The sequence below is a fragment of the Colletes latitarsis genome, chromosome 11 (genome assembly GCF_051014445.1).
Source record: "Colletes latitarsis isolate SP2378_abdomen chromosome 11, iyColLati1, whole genome shotgun sequence".
NCBI classification, from domain to species: domain Eukaryota; kingdom Metazoa; phylum Arthropoda; class Insecta; order Hymenoptera; family Colletidae; genus Colletes; species Colletes latitarsis.
Window position 1 is genome coordinate 16,756,785 of NC_135144.1, and position 15,495 is coordinate 16,772,279.

General features: G+C 41.0%; 2 protein-coding genes across 6 annotated transcripts in view; one reads left to right on the plus strand and one right to left on the minus strand.

Moving 5' to 3' along the window:
• Positions 1-1,143, minus strand: part of Didum (dilute class unconventional myosin) — a 25,531-nt gene extending 24,388 nt beyond the window's left edge. For all 5 annotated transcript variants that reach the window (XM_076778692.1, XM_076778695.1, XM_076778693.1 and 2 more), the window contains exon 1: positions 342-1,143. In XM_076778692.1, coding sequence (XP_076634807.1) covers positions 342-368 — 27 coding nt within the window. In that variant the 5' untranslated portion in view covers positions 369-1,143. The remainder of the gene's footprint in view (positions 1-341) is intronic.
• LOC143348470 (uncharacterized) lies at positions 1,121-13,270 on the plus strand. Its single transcript, XM_076778698.1, has 21 exons — positions 1,121-1,802; positions 1,893-2,168; positions 2,418-2,568; positions 2,724-2,883; positions 2,965-3,228; positions 3,295-3,508; positions 3,722-4,037; positions 4,109-4,416; positions 4,889-5,215; positions 5,300-5,562; positions 5,653-5,788; positions 5,863-6,169; positions 6,297-6,619; positions 6,757-6,937; positions 7,577-8,511; positions 8,596-8,727; positions 8,920-9,198; positions 9,276-9,588; positions 9,649-9,903; positions 9,979-10,189; positions 13,140-13,270. Exons 1-20 carry the CDS (start codon positions 1,654-1,656, stop codon positions 10,183-10,185), a joined length of 5,496 nt encoding a protein of 1,831 aa, XP_076634813.1. The 5' UTR covers positions 1,121-1,653; the 3' UTR covers positions 10,186-10,189; positions 13,140-13,270.
• Positions 13,271-15,495: the final 2,225 nt, after the last annotated feature.

Below are 15,495 nucleotides of genomic sequence, written 5' to 3' on the forward strand. Positions count from 1 at the left end.
TGAAATTTGAAATGTAGCACAGGATGACATTACGCGACCTAAACCGGGTTACGTGGTCACGATACAACAGATTTTTCACACACGATCGACCAATAGCTTTTCCATGATATCACAAATTCGTTCATCGCTACGAACGCGCACGTTTACTTTACGATGTTTTTTTCGTGGAGACATCACGGTTCTCCAGTCCGTAGCGGAACGAGCCAACAATTCCATGAAACGGCGGTTACAAATGTCAACAGACAAACTCGTCGCGCGGTGCTAAACCAGTTGTCACAGTGGAACTAGATCCGTGCAAAGCGATGCACCTGTCCGCGAGGTGAATCTAGAGTTGCCCATACCTTGCTGTACAACTCCCTCGTAGTCATCGTTGTTGGTCCAGGCGGTCCACCTGGGTCAGGTCAGGTACGAGCGGAGGTGAGCAGCACCCACGGTCACACGCGTGTCTTCGAGCACACTCGCACACACCAGAGCACAGATAACGACTACCTACGACGGTCGTTCGAACGAGAATCGTACGTGCTATGAGCACCGCGGATTTTCTACGGTCTTACAGTACATCTTGGTGTCACTCGAAGTGCGGTCACGGCATGTTTATGTTTTTATTTTTTTTTTTTTCGCCCCCCCTTTTAGTCTTGCTTTTCGCCTCGTTTCGATCGAGAGTCGCCCGTGGATCGATGGTCGACGAATCTTCCTGTTCCTCTCCGCGTACAACCGTCCGTCTCTGTCGTTTTTCGGGACCCGACCGTACGAATCATCGACCGTGTGCCACGGGAAAATGGATTTTCGCGAAGGTCGTACCTCCACGTAAACGTCGCACGACGACAGTGCCACCAGCTGGTTCGTTATCGGGCTTAGATTCGGCGCCCCTCTACGTCGCCTCGCTCGACCACTCGTTCTGGCTCGAGAGAGCCGAAGGCGCTCTTTCTCTTCCTACTCGCGCACGAGCACTGACGCTCGTGTTATCTCCCTCCAATGATCGAACTACGAGTTTCACGCCATCTCACAGAGGAATCGGAAAACGGAGCAGTTTCAGCGATTTTTGCGTGGCATTATTTAAATCGGGAGACAACCACTTTGTATCCCCTATGTATCTACCGAGTGTATCCCTTTTCGCAACAAATACAAGGTTATCGTTATCGGTTTTCGTTTTCTTGTTATCGATTGCAATCGATCGCGTTACCTACGCCCGAGTTCGATATTTTCTCGTAAGAACGAGAAATTGAGATTACTTTATCGGCGTTGTTTCTTGCTTTGAATCTTTCCCTGATCGCTATTAGCGTTAGCATTGCTAAAATATATCGTGCAACGCGTTCGCAAAACGCCAGATAGACATTGTTATCAGCGTTATAAGGCGACTTAAAACTTGAACGTATTTATCGTTTGCTCCTACGATACGTTATCGGCACTATCGATAACGAATTACAAATTATGAATATCTCGAAACGAATAGAGAAATTAACGACGTGCGTATGTTTCGACGATCGAGGGATTCTTTCGAATTCTGTTGTCGAATAGAAAATGTCAAGCTTTGCTTACAGTAGCCTGTTAACCATAGTGTCGACGATGAATTTTTAAACAGGACGCAAAGGGAAACTAATTTCAGTTGTAACTAGCAGTATGATATATTAGCGACGGGCTGGCAGTCGGATCATGGCATTTTTCCAATTAGTCCTGAAAGCCAGGAAGATCGAAAAAGCGAGGTTAAAGTACGAGAATGAAAAATTGACGTCGATCGAGATCGCGGGGGGTGCCAAGCCCCAATACACTTTGAGACAGCGATTTCGCCGAACGAAATTGCGGTGAGATCCGAGAAAATCGCGCTCCTGCCAAGCTACACCGAAAATTTTTATCTCGTTCCTGTTTCAATAATGTTTATACAACTTCTGCAGCTTCAAGAAGAAGGTGAAATCGTTCTGTGGCAAGATCTTTGCCTTCCCAAAAAATCTTTGGCCCTGCAGAAAGATCGTCGCGATCGGTACCGACGGCACTCTGGAGAATTACATCGCGAAAAGTTTCGCTGGATTTATCGGCGGTATAATCCTCACGTACATATTCTTCGCATTTTTCGTTCTTCAATTGAATTTCAAACTTTCGTCGGCAACGTTCCTTTGCACGATAATTGGAGTAACCCTCACGCTTGGACTGGCATTTTCTTATCGAGTACGGTGAGGCACAAATTGATCTGAAAATTTAATCTTATATAAACATACGGTGAATGTAAAAAGTATTTGTATATTTCCTAATTCCAGTTTAATTATATTATCGAAACACTTGATATTTTTTATTCAAAACAATGGTGTTCTTATAGAAAGGGTTGATTGAAAATTTGTAGAATCGTATATTCGTATATTCCATCATTCGACTTTCCTGCCTCGTTCCAAGCGTTTACCTGCATTTCACACTTTTTCTTCCAGTTGCGTGGTGTTCCTGTTATTACCACAATTTTTCTCGAAGCGAGGTAGACGAGCCTTAATGGCGTACGCATTTATTTTAGCCTTAACCGGACCGATCAAGAACACTTTGCACAACACCAGCGTTCTCTCGGAATCACTGGCCTGTGCACAAGTACGGCTATATAATTCTCTGTCGTTAGAATCCGTCATTTACGATCATCGAACGTACCGTCCATAACGAATTTCCTTACTTATTATATGTATATAAAACATATATAAGCTACGTGCTCGGTGATGCGATATCGAAGAAACTGTTTTCTTTTCTAGGAACAGTTAAAGGAAGCGGTAAAGACTATCGTGGACTTGGCGAAGCAACCGTATTACGCTCTGCGGGACGTGATATCAAAAGTCATAAAGTCCGTTAAAGCAATTGTGAAAAGAATTAAGCAGACCCTCGTTGCTATCAAAAGGATTGTTCTCAGTATACGTTAGTGTAAACTCGACACGATACAGTTTGAAGTTTTTCAATTTTTCTAAAGAGATTTCATTGAAAATCGTTGCCTTTCAGTGAGAGTCATTACTTCTGTATTCCAGTGGTTGGGAAGCGTCATAAACATGTGCAATAAGAAATTAGGTACCCCTTTCGATAGATGTCAAAGCGTTTTTGATGGCGCGGTTGCAGACTGCAAGGCGAAATTGGGTCCGATTATGGGAGCAGTTTGCAACGTGACCTACGTAGTCAGTACTCTTTGTTACGTAGTGAAACCATTAGATTTCATATGCATGCTGGTCTCTTACATATCTGACGCTGTGGTTGGCGCCGTACGAAAAAGTAAATCTACGTTTAAAATTTCTAACCGACAATCCCTGTTCAAATTTTCTTTGTTACGACCTGCAGAAATAAAAAGGTTCACGATGCACATGAAGGCGATGTTTTACGTTAAAGTTAAGTTCTCTCATTCTTTCCATTTCGAGACGAACCAAAGCAAAACGTTGGAAGAAGTGTCTACGGGTATTATTACCGAAGTACGCTCGAGGACGGACAAATTTTTCGATTTCTTCGATTGGATAAGCTGCGTTACATCCGTCTTCGTTTTTATTATCCTTCTCAGGTAAACGAACGTGATCATTTGGTAATTGCGACTAACAACCGATAGTAATCGTGATTAACTAAAATAGTCTTTTGTCAAATCATGCGTGATTATTCTGACTAATGGTTAATCATAATTTTGGTCATTACTCAATTTTCTTTAAAAGTGCCCGACGTCCGATCAACACGAACGAAAATAATTTCACTTCGGATACTTGATATAAAATATTTTTAGAGTAATACGTTATCGTTATAAATGGCTGACCAGCGAACGGTTCGACAATCGCTATATTACCAGCGATTTGCGCACCATCGATTTAATAAGAGCACGCCAGGACAAGGAAACGGTTTTACCGCTCAATTCGCGTGAAAAAAATCGTTACGTGCCACTGTCGTCCGTCATGTTAATCAAATCAGAGAAACTTAAATTGGCAAGATCGGCGGTATTCCTGGGCATGGTTACGATCAAGATCATGTCCTACATCGCGATAGATTACAGTTTATACTGGGTACTGAATATCATTCAGATCCACGGACGATTTCAAAGTAAGGTAAATTATGTGTTTGAATTCGGCTTCGTAAGTTTCTTTTCTCTATACAGAAATACGATAACGATCCACAGGTCGAACAGCCAAGCGTAGTGACCATTCACGTTTCCGGGGACGGGTACTTGGCAGATCTCTACAGAAGCATCGTCAGGGCGTTCACACCACGCGGAAAGGAAACGGAACTGGACACGATGCTCTGCCTGCCAGAACCAGTGCCACCCGATCTGGATAGATACACTCAAATCATCGCATTGCTGATCCTCTGCTGGCTAATTGCAGTCTTCGAGCCGTACGGTTTGCGACTGAGACACGTGGTTCTGTGCCAGTATTATCCCGACAGAGCGAAACAAAGAGCAACCTGGCTGTACAATCACATTATCAGGTACTGACGAAGGAAAGGGTGGTCAGCTTTCAAAGGAGCTTGTTGACTATATTGGGTCAAAAAGTTCTGGTCAATTAGTGACGCTACTTCTGCTGGTGGAGGAAGTGAAAAACGACGACGGGATATTGTGCAGTCGATCGAGGAGTGTATACAGGGTGTTCGTCCACTCCTGGGAAAAATTTTAATGGGAGATTCTGAAGGCCAAAAAAGGCTTCGCTATAAAGTTATTAAAAAATTAAATTAAAAAATTTCAAATCATTCTGGAAAAATTATTCTCGATTACGATCATTTTTGGTCAATAGACATACCCCCGAAATCCTACGCACTTTCGAGAAAAAAATTCGACAAGAAAGGGGTGATCCCCGATCAAGGAATTAAACAAACGTTGAAACTTTGGAGATATATTTAAGTTTAATTATACAATTATTTAAACGAGTGAAACTTCTAACGGTTTTTTTTCAAACGCGACTAGGTCGAGGGGAAACTTTTTAAAGTTTGCCAGGCGTCAGCTACGCCGGAAGTTTGGCCTAGGCAAGGGAGAAGCAATCGAGAAAGTCACATTCAAGGAAAGATTGTGGGCGGTGTGTCCGTGGTTGAACGTCTTCTTTCCACAAAAGCAGAATGCGTGTCTATTATGTGGCGAAGTGGAACGTTCCGACGACGATCCACACATAAAATGTCCGACGCCCGGCTGCGTGGGTCTGTTTTGCACGCAGTGTTTCGCGGATTTGCAAAACTTGTGCACGATTTGTCGTTCGCCGATCGAATACGGTGACTTGTCCGACATGAGCGAGGAGAAGTAAGTGAAATCGCTGACGAAGAATTTTATAAAATTCGAAGAAGCTTACTTAATCGTTTGTTTTGCATTTGATTTTGACATTAGAGATTCCTCGGACGATCAGTTCCCAGTGACAAAGGAGAAAGTAGTGGAACCTGAAGTTAAAGTCGAAGAGCCAAAAGTGGACGAAAGGGTAGAAGAAGAAGAAAAAGGAAAAGTGGAACCTGAAGTTAAAGTTGAGAAGCCAAAAATGGTCGAGAAGATAGAGGAAGAAAAGGTAGCGAAGATAGAAAAGGATGTGGCTCAGCAAACGGACGACAAACGCGTCGAAGATTCCGATCAGAGTTCCGGGACTAGTTACAGTTATAGTGAGTACTCGATGTACAAGTTTGAACAACTTCCAAGAGAATAAAATAACGATACTGAAGTTTTATTACTTATTATTATAAACGTTTCAGCGTATCAGTACGAATCTCCGAGGGAAGTGGAGATCGAGAAACGAAAAGAAACGTTCAAAGACGTCGAGGCGCAAAGAATTAGAGACGACGTGACGATTCAAGTAGATTTAAACGAAATTTCGTGCAATTTCATTTTATCCGATTCCACGGGGGCTCATCGATCGCGTGATTTCCGATCCAGATATTTAACGAACCGTTCGCGAAAGGAACATCCTCGAGCAGCGAGTCGCCAACGTCTTGTTTCGTGGTAAGGGCACGTAGAAACGTTCGTGCCAGATTGAAAAAGCGACCGTGGCGTTCGCCACCCGGTGGGAGAAATTCCGATTCATCAACCTCGATCGCCGACACGGAATCCTGGTCGAGCGAGGAAGTCGACGAGGAAGAAGTAATACACGTGGAGGTAGACGACTGCTCGGAAGAATTACTTCCGAAGGATCGAAGGGATAAGGAGAAACGAGGTCGTATAAATAGAATCGTCGATGCAGTCGCGAGGATTCCTTGGCTCCGTAAAGCTGAAGTACGAATCGTTCTGAATCCTCGTAATTCAACGATATCACCGATTCGTTCGTAATTCTTCATCGAAACTCGTCAAAGAGGGGCGTAATATCAACGTTCGTATATAATTATAATCGTTCGATCAACAGGACGATAAGAAAGCGTGCCGGGGATTGCAAACGAGACGGCCTTCTCTTATGAATAAAATCGTCTGCATGCTTCGGAGGAAGCAATCGATACCGGTACAGTCGTATAAAAGATCTAGAAAGATAAAGGATTCTTCGTCGAGCTCGTCTTCGTGCGACGACGAGAACGAGACCTTGCTGAAAATGGAGGATAGATCGTCCGATACCAGACGCCTAACAAGAAGGAAATTCAGGAAGGAAACCGCGGAGGATGATTCGAGCGAAATGGAAAATTTAAATCTGAAACGGCCTCGCGAAAAGAAATTCATCACGAAGCAATTACCGAGGTAGTTTTTATTTCGATTAAAATAAAATTTCATTCTTCGAAAAGTGAAATTCAAAATGTAATTTCAATAAAATGAAAACAAGTAGAAGATTTCCTAGTTCTTAATATCTATTTATTAACGAAACCACGATGAACCAGGTATTTGGACTCGACTGCGAAATGCACGTCTTATTTCGAAGTGGACGAAACACAGGGGCCAAGAATGGCGCAAAAATGCGCCCGGCAAGTGGAAGATGTCAACGAATTATCAGGCGTGAGAGCATCCTCAAGCTCCATAGACAGAAAGACATTGAATATAACGAAGGACGACGAATTTGTGGTAGTACATCGAACGTTTATTTTATTCGATTATAACAGCGGAAATTATGGCGTTTGATCGAGGATTTGCTAGTGACCTATTTGGTAAAAATAATTCTAGTAGATCCTGCTAATTAGGAACAGTAGTGCAGAGCCTTTACGTCAAACAAGAAAGATCTTCGTAACAGCCATCTAGTGGCTAAAAGAGGAAATGTTAAAAGTTAAATTATTCTTCGAAATATTTAATTTGAAAAATTCAGGATGTTCCCTATTTAATCTTGTTTACAAGATTTTAGCAATTTGCGAGCTTTGATAATTCTTAATCGCGAACTCAGCTGGTACAGCTGATATTCTTTACTGCTCGGCTGGTATTGTACCGAACTGTTTGCACGCAACACGCGGTAACTCTGTTTTCCCCAATGGGAGATTAACAAATCGACACTGTGTTAATTTATATTGTCTTTTAGTTTTAATTCCATTAGCCTTTCATTTATGTAGCTACTTAAAAATATTTTGGTAACGTAGAAAACAAAGTCCATTACTGAAACAGATATCACATATTATGAAACATATATCAATCTGTAACGAAAATTAAATACAATTTCTTTAAATCTACGATTTGTGGTAACGAACCTTCATGAAAAATTGTTTGTACCTATAGGGTCCTTGCTCCTGTACCTCTGAGATCACGCACGAAACGACCGACGATAGGAATGTTTATTCGTTGGATATGAGCACTATATCCGAACGCACGGACGACGCGTCGAAAACCGTGAACGAAACAGGAACTGAAAATGTAACGACTGTTTCTGAGAGCAGTACAGAGTACACGGAGGACACTTTGGAGAAACGTGATGCAAATAGATCCGAGTATCGTGAAAAATTTAGCGACTCGTCTGAATACGAGGAGCCAAGCGATTTGGAAGAAACGAAGGACGAGACGACGGAAATAAGCGAAACTGTGCGTAAAGAGACTAGGATGAAAGGTGGCGCGTCTATGAAAGAGAATATCAAAAGATTGATAGCTCGTAGAGGAACAGAGAAAATGACCGAGTTTACGGATGGGGATACGGAGAGATTAATGTCTGAAGAACAAACTGTGGAAATGTCTGCGAAAGAGGACACGAAAAAGTCGACTCAGGAACGAGCTATGGAAGCATCCACTGTTTCGTATGATTCCCCGTTGCACGATCCGCTTGCGGGGTTGGAAATATATGGCGTTCAACATAAATCGAAGAAAAGAACTAGATCTAAGAGACTCGAAACAGTCGTGGAACGAGGCTCTGAAGAGAAGAAGATGAAGGAACCTAAGGTACAGAATCCAGAAGAAAAACCTGTAGAAGCTGGTAAGAAAGCTAAGAAAATATCCGTCGATTCGCAAACTGTTGAATCGAAAATCGACAAGTCTACCGATTTACCTGATAAAAGCAGACACACTCAAACAAAGTTCTATCAACGCGATAGGGAAGCGAAAAGTAAACGTACTGAAAGAGATATTGAAGCCTCGGGTGTAAAGGGTTCTGAAAAAGATTTTAAGGAAAGAAGTAAAGAAAGGAAGGAAACGTCTTTCGAGAGGAAAGAACGCGACCAAAGAAGGTATTGAAATATTACCTTTCGTAGTTATTTTTATAGGAATTGAGGAAGCTTCTCGAGTGCGTGATAATTTTTAATTTTGTTCAGGCTCAAAGAAGGGGATCGCGTCAAATCATCGAAACGAAAGAAACCAAGTTGTTCGGAGAAGTCTACTGTGTCGGACGAGGAGGAATTCTATTCTGGAAAAAGAAGAAAAAGAAAACGCCAGCGAGAATTCAAGTAAAATTAGTTGTAAAAAAGGTATCTTATTCTTGGTTGCTGGTGGTTCAAATCTTGTCCAATAATTATCAACACGTTAACCACGTCAAGAAACAGGACTTGGGAGTCCACCAGCAACCTATAACAAAGCATCTTGAAATCAAGAACATTTTTTCAAATATTTTCAAAGGATAATACGCCTCACGCTCACAGGTTACAATACGAAGAGGAGAAACCATCTCGAAGGGCGCGTCGGAAATATACGAGGGACGAAGAACGCGAGGACTACTATGCGGAAGAAAGATTAGACGAAGTTCCGGAAGTCTTCAGTGAAAGATCGATAAACAAAAGAAAGGCAAAAAAGAAACGAGAGCCGTGCAAAGATAAATATACTCGATATGATCGTCCTACGTATCCTACACAACAATACTCTAGAATGGATGTTTACGGACCTTACGAGGATGTTTCTCCGTTGAACGTTTTACGCGAAAGGTATTAATCTTACTTTAGAAAATAAATCAGCCAGTCGAGCGTTTATCGACTAACGTTAATAAGATACTGTATTTCAGACCTTGTCGCTGTCATCCCCAGCGTGAGGTAAACCTTTGCAGAAGGTCCTCTTCTGGGTCACGCGACGAAGTCTCCGGGCACCCAAGAGATTATCCAGGAATATCGACGCAAAGGTTCGAAATGCCTAGGGTGAAGAAATATTTACCTATGTACCAAAGTCCGGGATTAATTGAAGAATTGAAGCGACACGATCGGGTCAGATTAATTCGCGAGAGGGAAGCTAGAAGACACGAACAGGATACTATTCCGGTTCGTTCGAAAATGGAGCATAAAAAATCCGAATGCATCATAGTGTGCCACCCTCCAACGTCTGTAAGCATTAAAATTGCATTTTCGTTTCAAAACTCTTTTGTTTAACCGTTTTGTTTCAAGATGAGACCGGTTGTCAGAGACGACAAGCTCCCCTATCAAGAGACGCAAGCTTATAAAAACGTGTTGTGTGAATTTCGAAAGAACGTGCGTCAGAGAAGTCGCGAAAATCGTGAAGATAGCATACCCTTGATACGTTTATCTAAAAAAGCGGATAAAAGTAAAAAAGTAAAGCAGTTGTATCCTGCTAAAGGACAGAATCGTAGAAAATCTGACACTGTAAAGAAATTTGCTAACAAAATAATTGGGTCGTTCAAGGTGATTAAAAATGTTAACGATAGATATTGATTATCGGAATCGCGAGTGTTGTTAAGTTATATAATTAATGTTTAGCCAGTCACGTGTAAAAAGCATAAGTGTAAGAGACGTTCTCAAAATTTAACGTTGGAACAAATGGATGATGCATCATATTACGATTATTCCCTGGATCCAGAAGTTTTGAGCGATATGTCCACTTGCAATTGCTTGAAAGATGGTCGTAAATCTGGTGCTTCGACTTCTGCTGATGAAACAACTGATAATAACGATTCGACGCAGTAAAATGGTGAGGATATTTTACACTTTTATGCGAAATTAACTTTTATCAGCTCGTTAAGATAGTGTGCTAATCTGGTTACAGAAAAACTATAACATTTATGACATTTTATAACAGAAAAACATTTCTATCTTAATTTAAAACGTTGTACTGATACATATCTCATTAAGTTAATAAACCTTATGATATAATTTTCGTTAGATAAAAATGACTATTGTCCGAATCAGAATAAATGACAAATTTTTTAAATACAAAAATGACAACATTTTGAAAATGAAGTATAGATTTAATTTTTTCTCATTCAAAATATTGTACATTTTTCAATAAAATTTTACAAATATATTCTATATACTCTATGCTTTCAGAAAATGTATGAGAATTGTTATTTTTTAAAACGTCTAAAGTAAAAATACCTCTTTTATAATTTTAATTGATTCACGGATACCGTCGATTGTTTCAAATCCTCGCTGTTGTCAACATGTATAACCTTTGGAGTAATATGTGATATAAAAATTAACACCTACGTATTCGAAATGAAAGTAAATTAACGCGTCGTGATAAAATAAAGCAATTGGAACAACAAACAAAGATAAGTTAAATAACCAAGAATGATTTTATAACAATTTTTAACCGACATCTAGAATCTACATTGACGTATCGTGAAAAATTCCGCAGTATAAACAACTCTTAATCTCAAACTTTGGCGATGTCGACGAAAACGGAGAACAGCGCAAGTAAAAATATTTTTAAAAATTACACAACTCCCTTTCCAAAAGGAAAGCGCTTGTATTTGAGGGGTAATACGAAATTCACCAAGGACAGAAGAAAAAGAAAAAAATAAAGAAGAAACTCTTGCAGATTTTTCAATTTTCGTTAAATTAAAATGGGACTTGGAAGATTATTCAGTCCCAAAAGACCAAAACCGGCGATTCCTTCCGACCAACGCGCCAAATCTTCAGAGATAAAAGACAATGAGTCAATCCCTACACAAAACTCGAAGCATCCTTCAAACTCGGAACATCTTTCAAACTCAAAGAAACTTTCAAACTCAGAACAGTCACCAAAAATCAGTAACGCGAGCGCAATCTATCCATTGTACGATGTGAAAGCGACAAGTTTTCCTCCTCCCCTCTCGATCGATGCGTCTGTGTTCACCGATGCTCAGAATCTAACTCCACCACCGTCTGAAATCATGAAAGAACCATCTTCTCACAGCCACGATAAAAACGACAAGGTTGATCCAGAGACGGACGAGAAAGAGAAGGATGAAGTAAAAGGCGATGCTTGTGACTCGAAAACCTGCGAAAAGGAAAAATGTGCTCCCGAAACTTGTGGAAGCCCTCCCAAGAAACAAAACGATTTGGATGATACAATCAGCCCTGAAAAATTAACGGCGATGATCAACAGTTCGATCAAGGAAGCGATGCAGATTATCGCGAAACAATGTGCAATGGTATTTATGAAGCAAGTATCCAAAATACTTAAGCCTTTGAAAAAGTGGTCAGCTTTTATTATAGTAGTGATCTTGATACGGGGATAATCAAAAGTATCTTTACAGAGACTGCTATTTTGAACGTTATTAAAACTATTTTATCGTATTAGTGGTACGTTATCTTGTTTCTAGAAACAGGAGGAAACGAATGATCTCGAGAAAAAACCAAAAGAGGACCTCGGCAAGTCGGTTTGCCACACCAAGAAGGAAGAGATACCAACGAAAGCTAAACACGAGAGTCGATCCCGTACGGTTCAGAAATATTCGAGAAATCGTTCGAAATCTACGAAAAAAGATCGAAAATCAAATCGACCTCAAGAAAGATATAATATCGTACGTTCGTGTCCGAAGAAGTTACACGAAGGAAGCGTCAAAGGTAAAAAGGAAAATGTGTACGAGGACGCGAGAAGCAAAAGGCATTCGAAATCAGCTAACAACGTGAAAACTGATAACCGTAGAATGACTGGAAACGTGAACATTTACATTTGTTCCGAAGCTAATGAAAATACTCAAGTAATTTCATTCTTTAAAACTTTAATAAATTGTATAATATTTCAGATGATCGTGACGGATATTTTTTTTTTTATTTTCGAACTTCAAAGGTATTTGATTTTTATGATTATACCACGAGATTCTCACGTGTTAAGTCAGTTTTACTTTCTTTCTGTGAACTAAATAGCACTATCTTAATAACCTTAAATGAAGTTCACGACCTTAGCATCTTGTTTGATTTGTCATCAAATACTGACTATTGCAATTAATTCGCAGTAATGTATAGATAATTTCTACGCTTTATATGTATAAGGATTGTTAATGAAATATAAAAATTTTTTAATTTATATTCGACTATTAACACGTTGACTGTCATGGTGGACAATTTGAAAAAATATTGCGTATACCCTAGACAGGGAGAACTAGAATAGTCAACGTGTTAAGAGTCGTCATCAAGATTCAGATTTAATGGACGCAACATCGAGAGCTATTATTTCTTTCTATTTTTATTATTTTTTCTAATTTCAATTGACTACGAGTCAGCATCGCAAAGACAACGCACGGGCCCTGAACCTTGCAGGTCAGATCATAGCATTAACTTTCCGTTGACGCTTGGACGACAGCCATATCTAGTTTCTGGAATTTTCCACCAAACGGTTCTATACAAAAACGAGCTTCTCTCGAGAATCATTCGGTTACGTTTCAACCACCCTAACCATTCGTATTTATTTATATTCCATAATTCAATCCATACCTACAACAAACAATGATAAACACAGTTCAAGCCTCTGTGTCATACTCAAATCAAAAAATTAGGATCACCCTGGTAGAACGTGCTAAATAATTCGATTTATTTTCGAATAATTTTTTATCGTTTCGAACAGGTCCACGTCTAGAACGTGATAATTTTATTGTATTTTCTTTGGCGATAACATTATCGGAGTTCCATGAGACATTTTGCACTATCGTTCGTAGACATCGAGCAAACAGAAGAAGTCCCAGCCGTGCGCGGAATCGAGTTCGGAAACAACGACCGAGCAATCGAACATTTCGTCTAGCAAGCTCGTTACTTCTATCCGAAACAAACGCAAGAAGACCAAGGAACAAAGTTCGTTAAGTTTCCTACCGGACACGGAGGAAAGCGGCGAGAACAGCAACGCTTGCAGCTGCGTCTCGAAATCGACCGACTCGACTGTCTCGATGAAATTAGAGAGCAGCGACTTCATCGGAGTTTGTGCAAAGGATACATCGTCCACTTTAACCGAATGCCAATGCAAAGACGCGAACATCAGTAACAGCGACGCGACCAACGACGATAAATCGGATCTATCGTTTCAAAACACGAAGTTCGTTGTATGCGAAGAAGTTAAACCTTGCACCTCGATCTATCCTTTGAAAGACTCGTCGAACTCGGACAGCGAAGAATGGTCGTCGAAGTCTGTCGGTAGCAAGGACATGGAAAAACTGTTGCTAGATCAAAATCGCGGGGACGACTGGTCGCTCGAGTTGAAAGCTGTTCACAGTCGTTATCGGGGGAGTAATTTGAGGCGAGATCGCGACATTGACGGGGACGAAAGTTATAGAATGCAATCGAAAAGGGATTTCGAGAATGTTTGCAAATGCCACAAGAAAGATCGGGACGCGCAAAACTATTATAAAAGCAAAAAACGATCCTGTAGGACGATGGAGAAGGAGGACTCGATGCAACCGTGGTCGATGTGTTGCATCGCGGAGGAAGAAGAGGAGAAAGAAATATGCACTAACGTTAAGGCTTCTCGCGAATCTATAGTACGTCGGAGGCCTGTCGAGCACACGCAGGAAGAGGTAACCGTTTGTCAAAGGACTTTGGAAAGTTCGAAAGAGCAACCGGTAAAATCTGAAGCAACCGAGGAAGCGAACGTTTGTCGAAGAACTTCGGAATTTTTGAAGGAAGAATCGATTAAAGTCGACTCGAAAGAAAATGTAGCGGAATCGAAGGAGGAATCTCCTAAGGATACTGTTCTCGCGAAGGCTCCGGAAAACGATGAAGAAAGTGTCGAGAAAGAGCAGAGTAAAACGAAAAGAAAAGGAGCTTCTCTGAGTGGACGCACGATGACATCTTCGTTGATGTATCCAAAGTTGATAAGCCCCGAGGCACGAGTACTTAAATATATTTTGCAGCAACAAGTGAAACCACCTGCGCAAGTTCCAGGTAGGAAGAGCGCGACCGCCGTTTCGAATGAAAAGATCGACGCTCCGAAATCGTCGATCAAAGATACGGATGTGAAAAATGAGATCGACGCAGAGACGCCAGAGATAACGGAACCAGCTTACTTAAAGAAGTTCAATCTTCGCGAACAACATAAATTTATGAAACCGGACGTGGCGAAAGTCAAACAAACGCTTCCTGGAGAGCAAAGTAAACAGGTACTTCCTGCGGTAACGGATGAAAGAAAATCGGAAGATAAGGAGGATCGTGAAGATAAGGCTACGAAGAAAACGTTCCAGGAAAAACTGAAAGATTTGTTTCTGATTAGAATGTTGAAAAAAGTTTCAGGAAAAACGGAACGTTCTGAGAAACGGCCAGAGGAATCTACCGAGAAAGATAAGACCGACAAAGAAAATTCAACCGATGTCGATAAAAAGACTATTCTTGAAGCAGATACCAAGGAGAATGAATTACCAAAATCTGAAACTGTAACGAGAAAAGCACGAAAACACAAGTTAAGTAAAGAAGAGGATAAACTTAACCCTGCTGTTAGTGCTCCTGAAAAGATATTTCCGTTCGAAGAAAATAGAAAATCCAGTGTAAATCTCGATCCTAGAAATAGAGAAAACGTTAAGACAGACGAGAAAGAAACGATTGATGTAACTGAAGTGGCACAACGCAAGTCCAAATCGATAGACGCTAACAAACAAAGTACCGATTTCGAAGCAACGAACCAAGGAAAGCCGCAAGAACTTCGAACAAGATCTGAATCTCGTGCATTTCAAAAAGATCCCGACGTTAAACGGAAATCTGACGATCAAGGGAAGCTGGAATTCGAATCACGAAAATCTTCGGTACGACGTAGAGAATTATCGAAAGAAACGATCGCAGAGGAGCGTCCCGACCTGGGAAAAGAACCAGTGACCGTATGCATGCAATGCGTTCAACGAAAATTGTTGACGAAAGGGTCGAGGCAATCTACAGTTACGCAGCATGCACAGCCCCACGAATTATTAGAGCCTCACGCGATATGCACGAATTTGAAATTTCCACACTGTGCTGGTGTTGGTGACAATTTCAGCGTCGACAGTGGAAGGCTCGAGGAAAGCAAGTGCAATTGCTGTTATCTGCCGACGTCACAGT

Excerpts from the sequence above, each read along its gene's own strand:
- LOC143348470 (XM_076778698.1), top strand. The coding sequence starts at position 1,654 with ATGGCATTTTTCCAATTAGTCCTGAAAGCCAGGAAGATCGAAAAAGCG. Across the intron at positions 6,170-6,296 it reads CTTGGCTCCGTAAAGCTGAA|GACGATAAGAAAGCGTGCCG; the intron begins GTACGAATCGTT and ends TTCGATCAACAG. Across the intron at positions 9,199-9,275 it reads TTGAACGTTTTACGCGAAAG|ACCTTGTCGCTGTCATCCCC; the intron begins GTATTAATCTTA and ends ACTGTATTTCAG.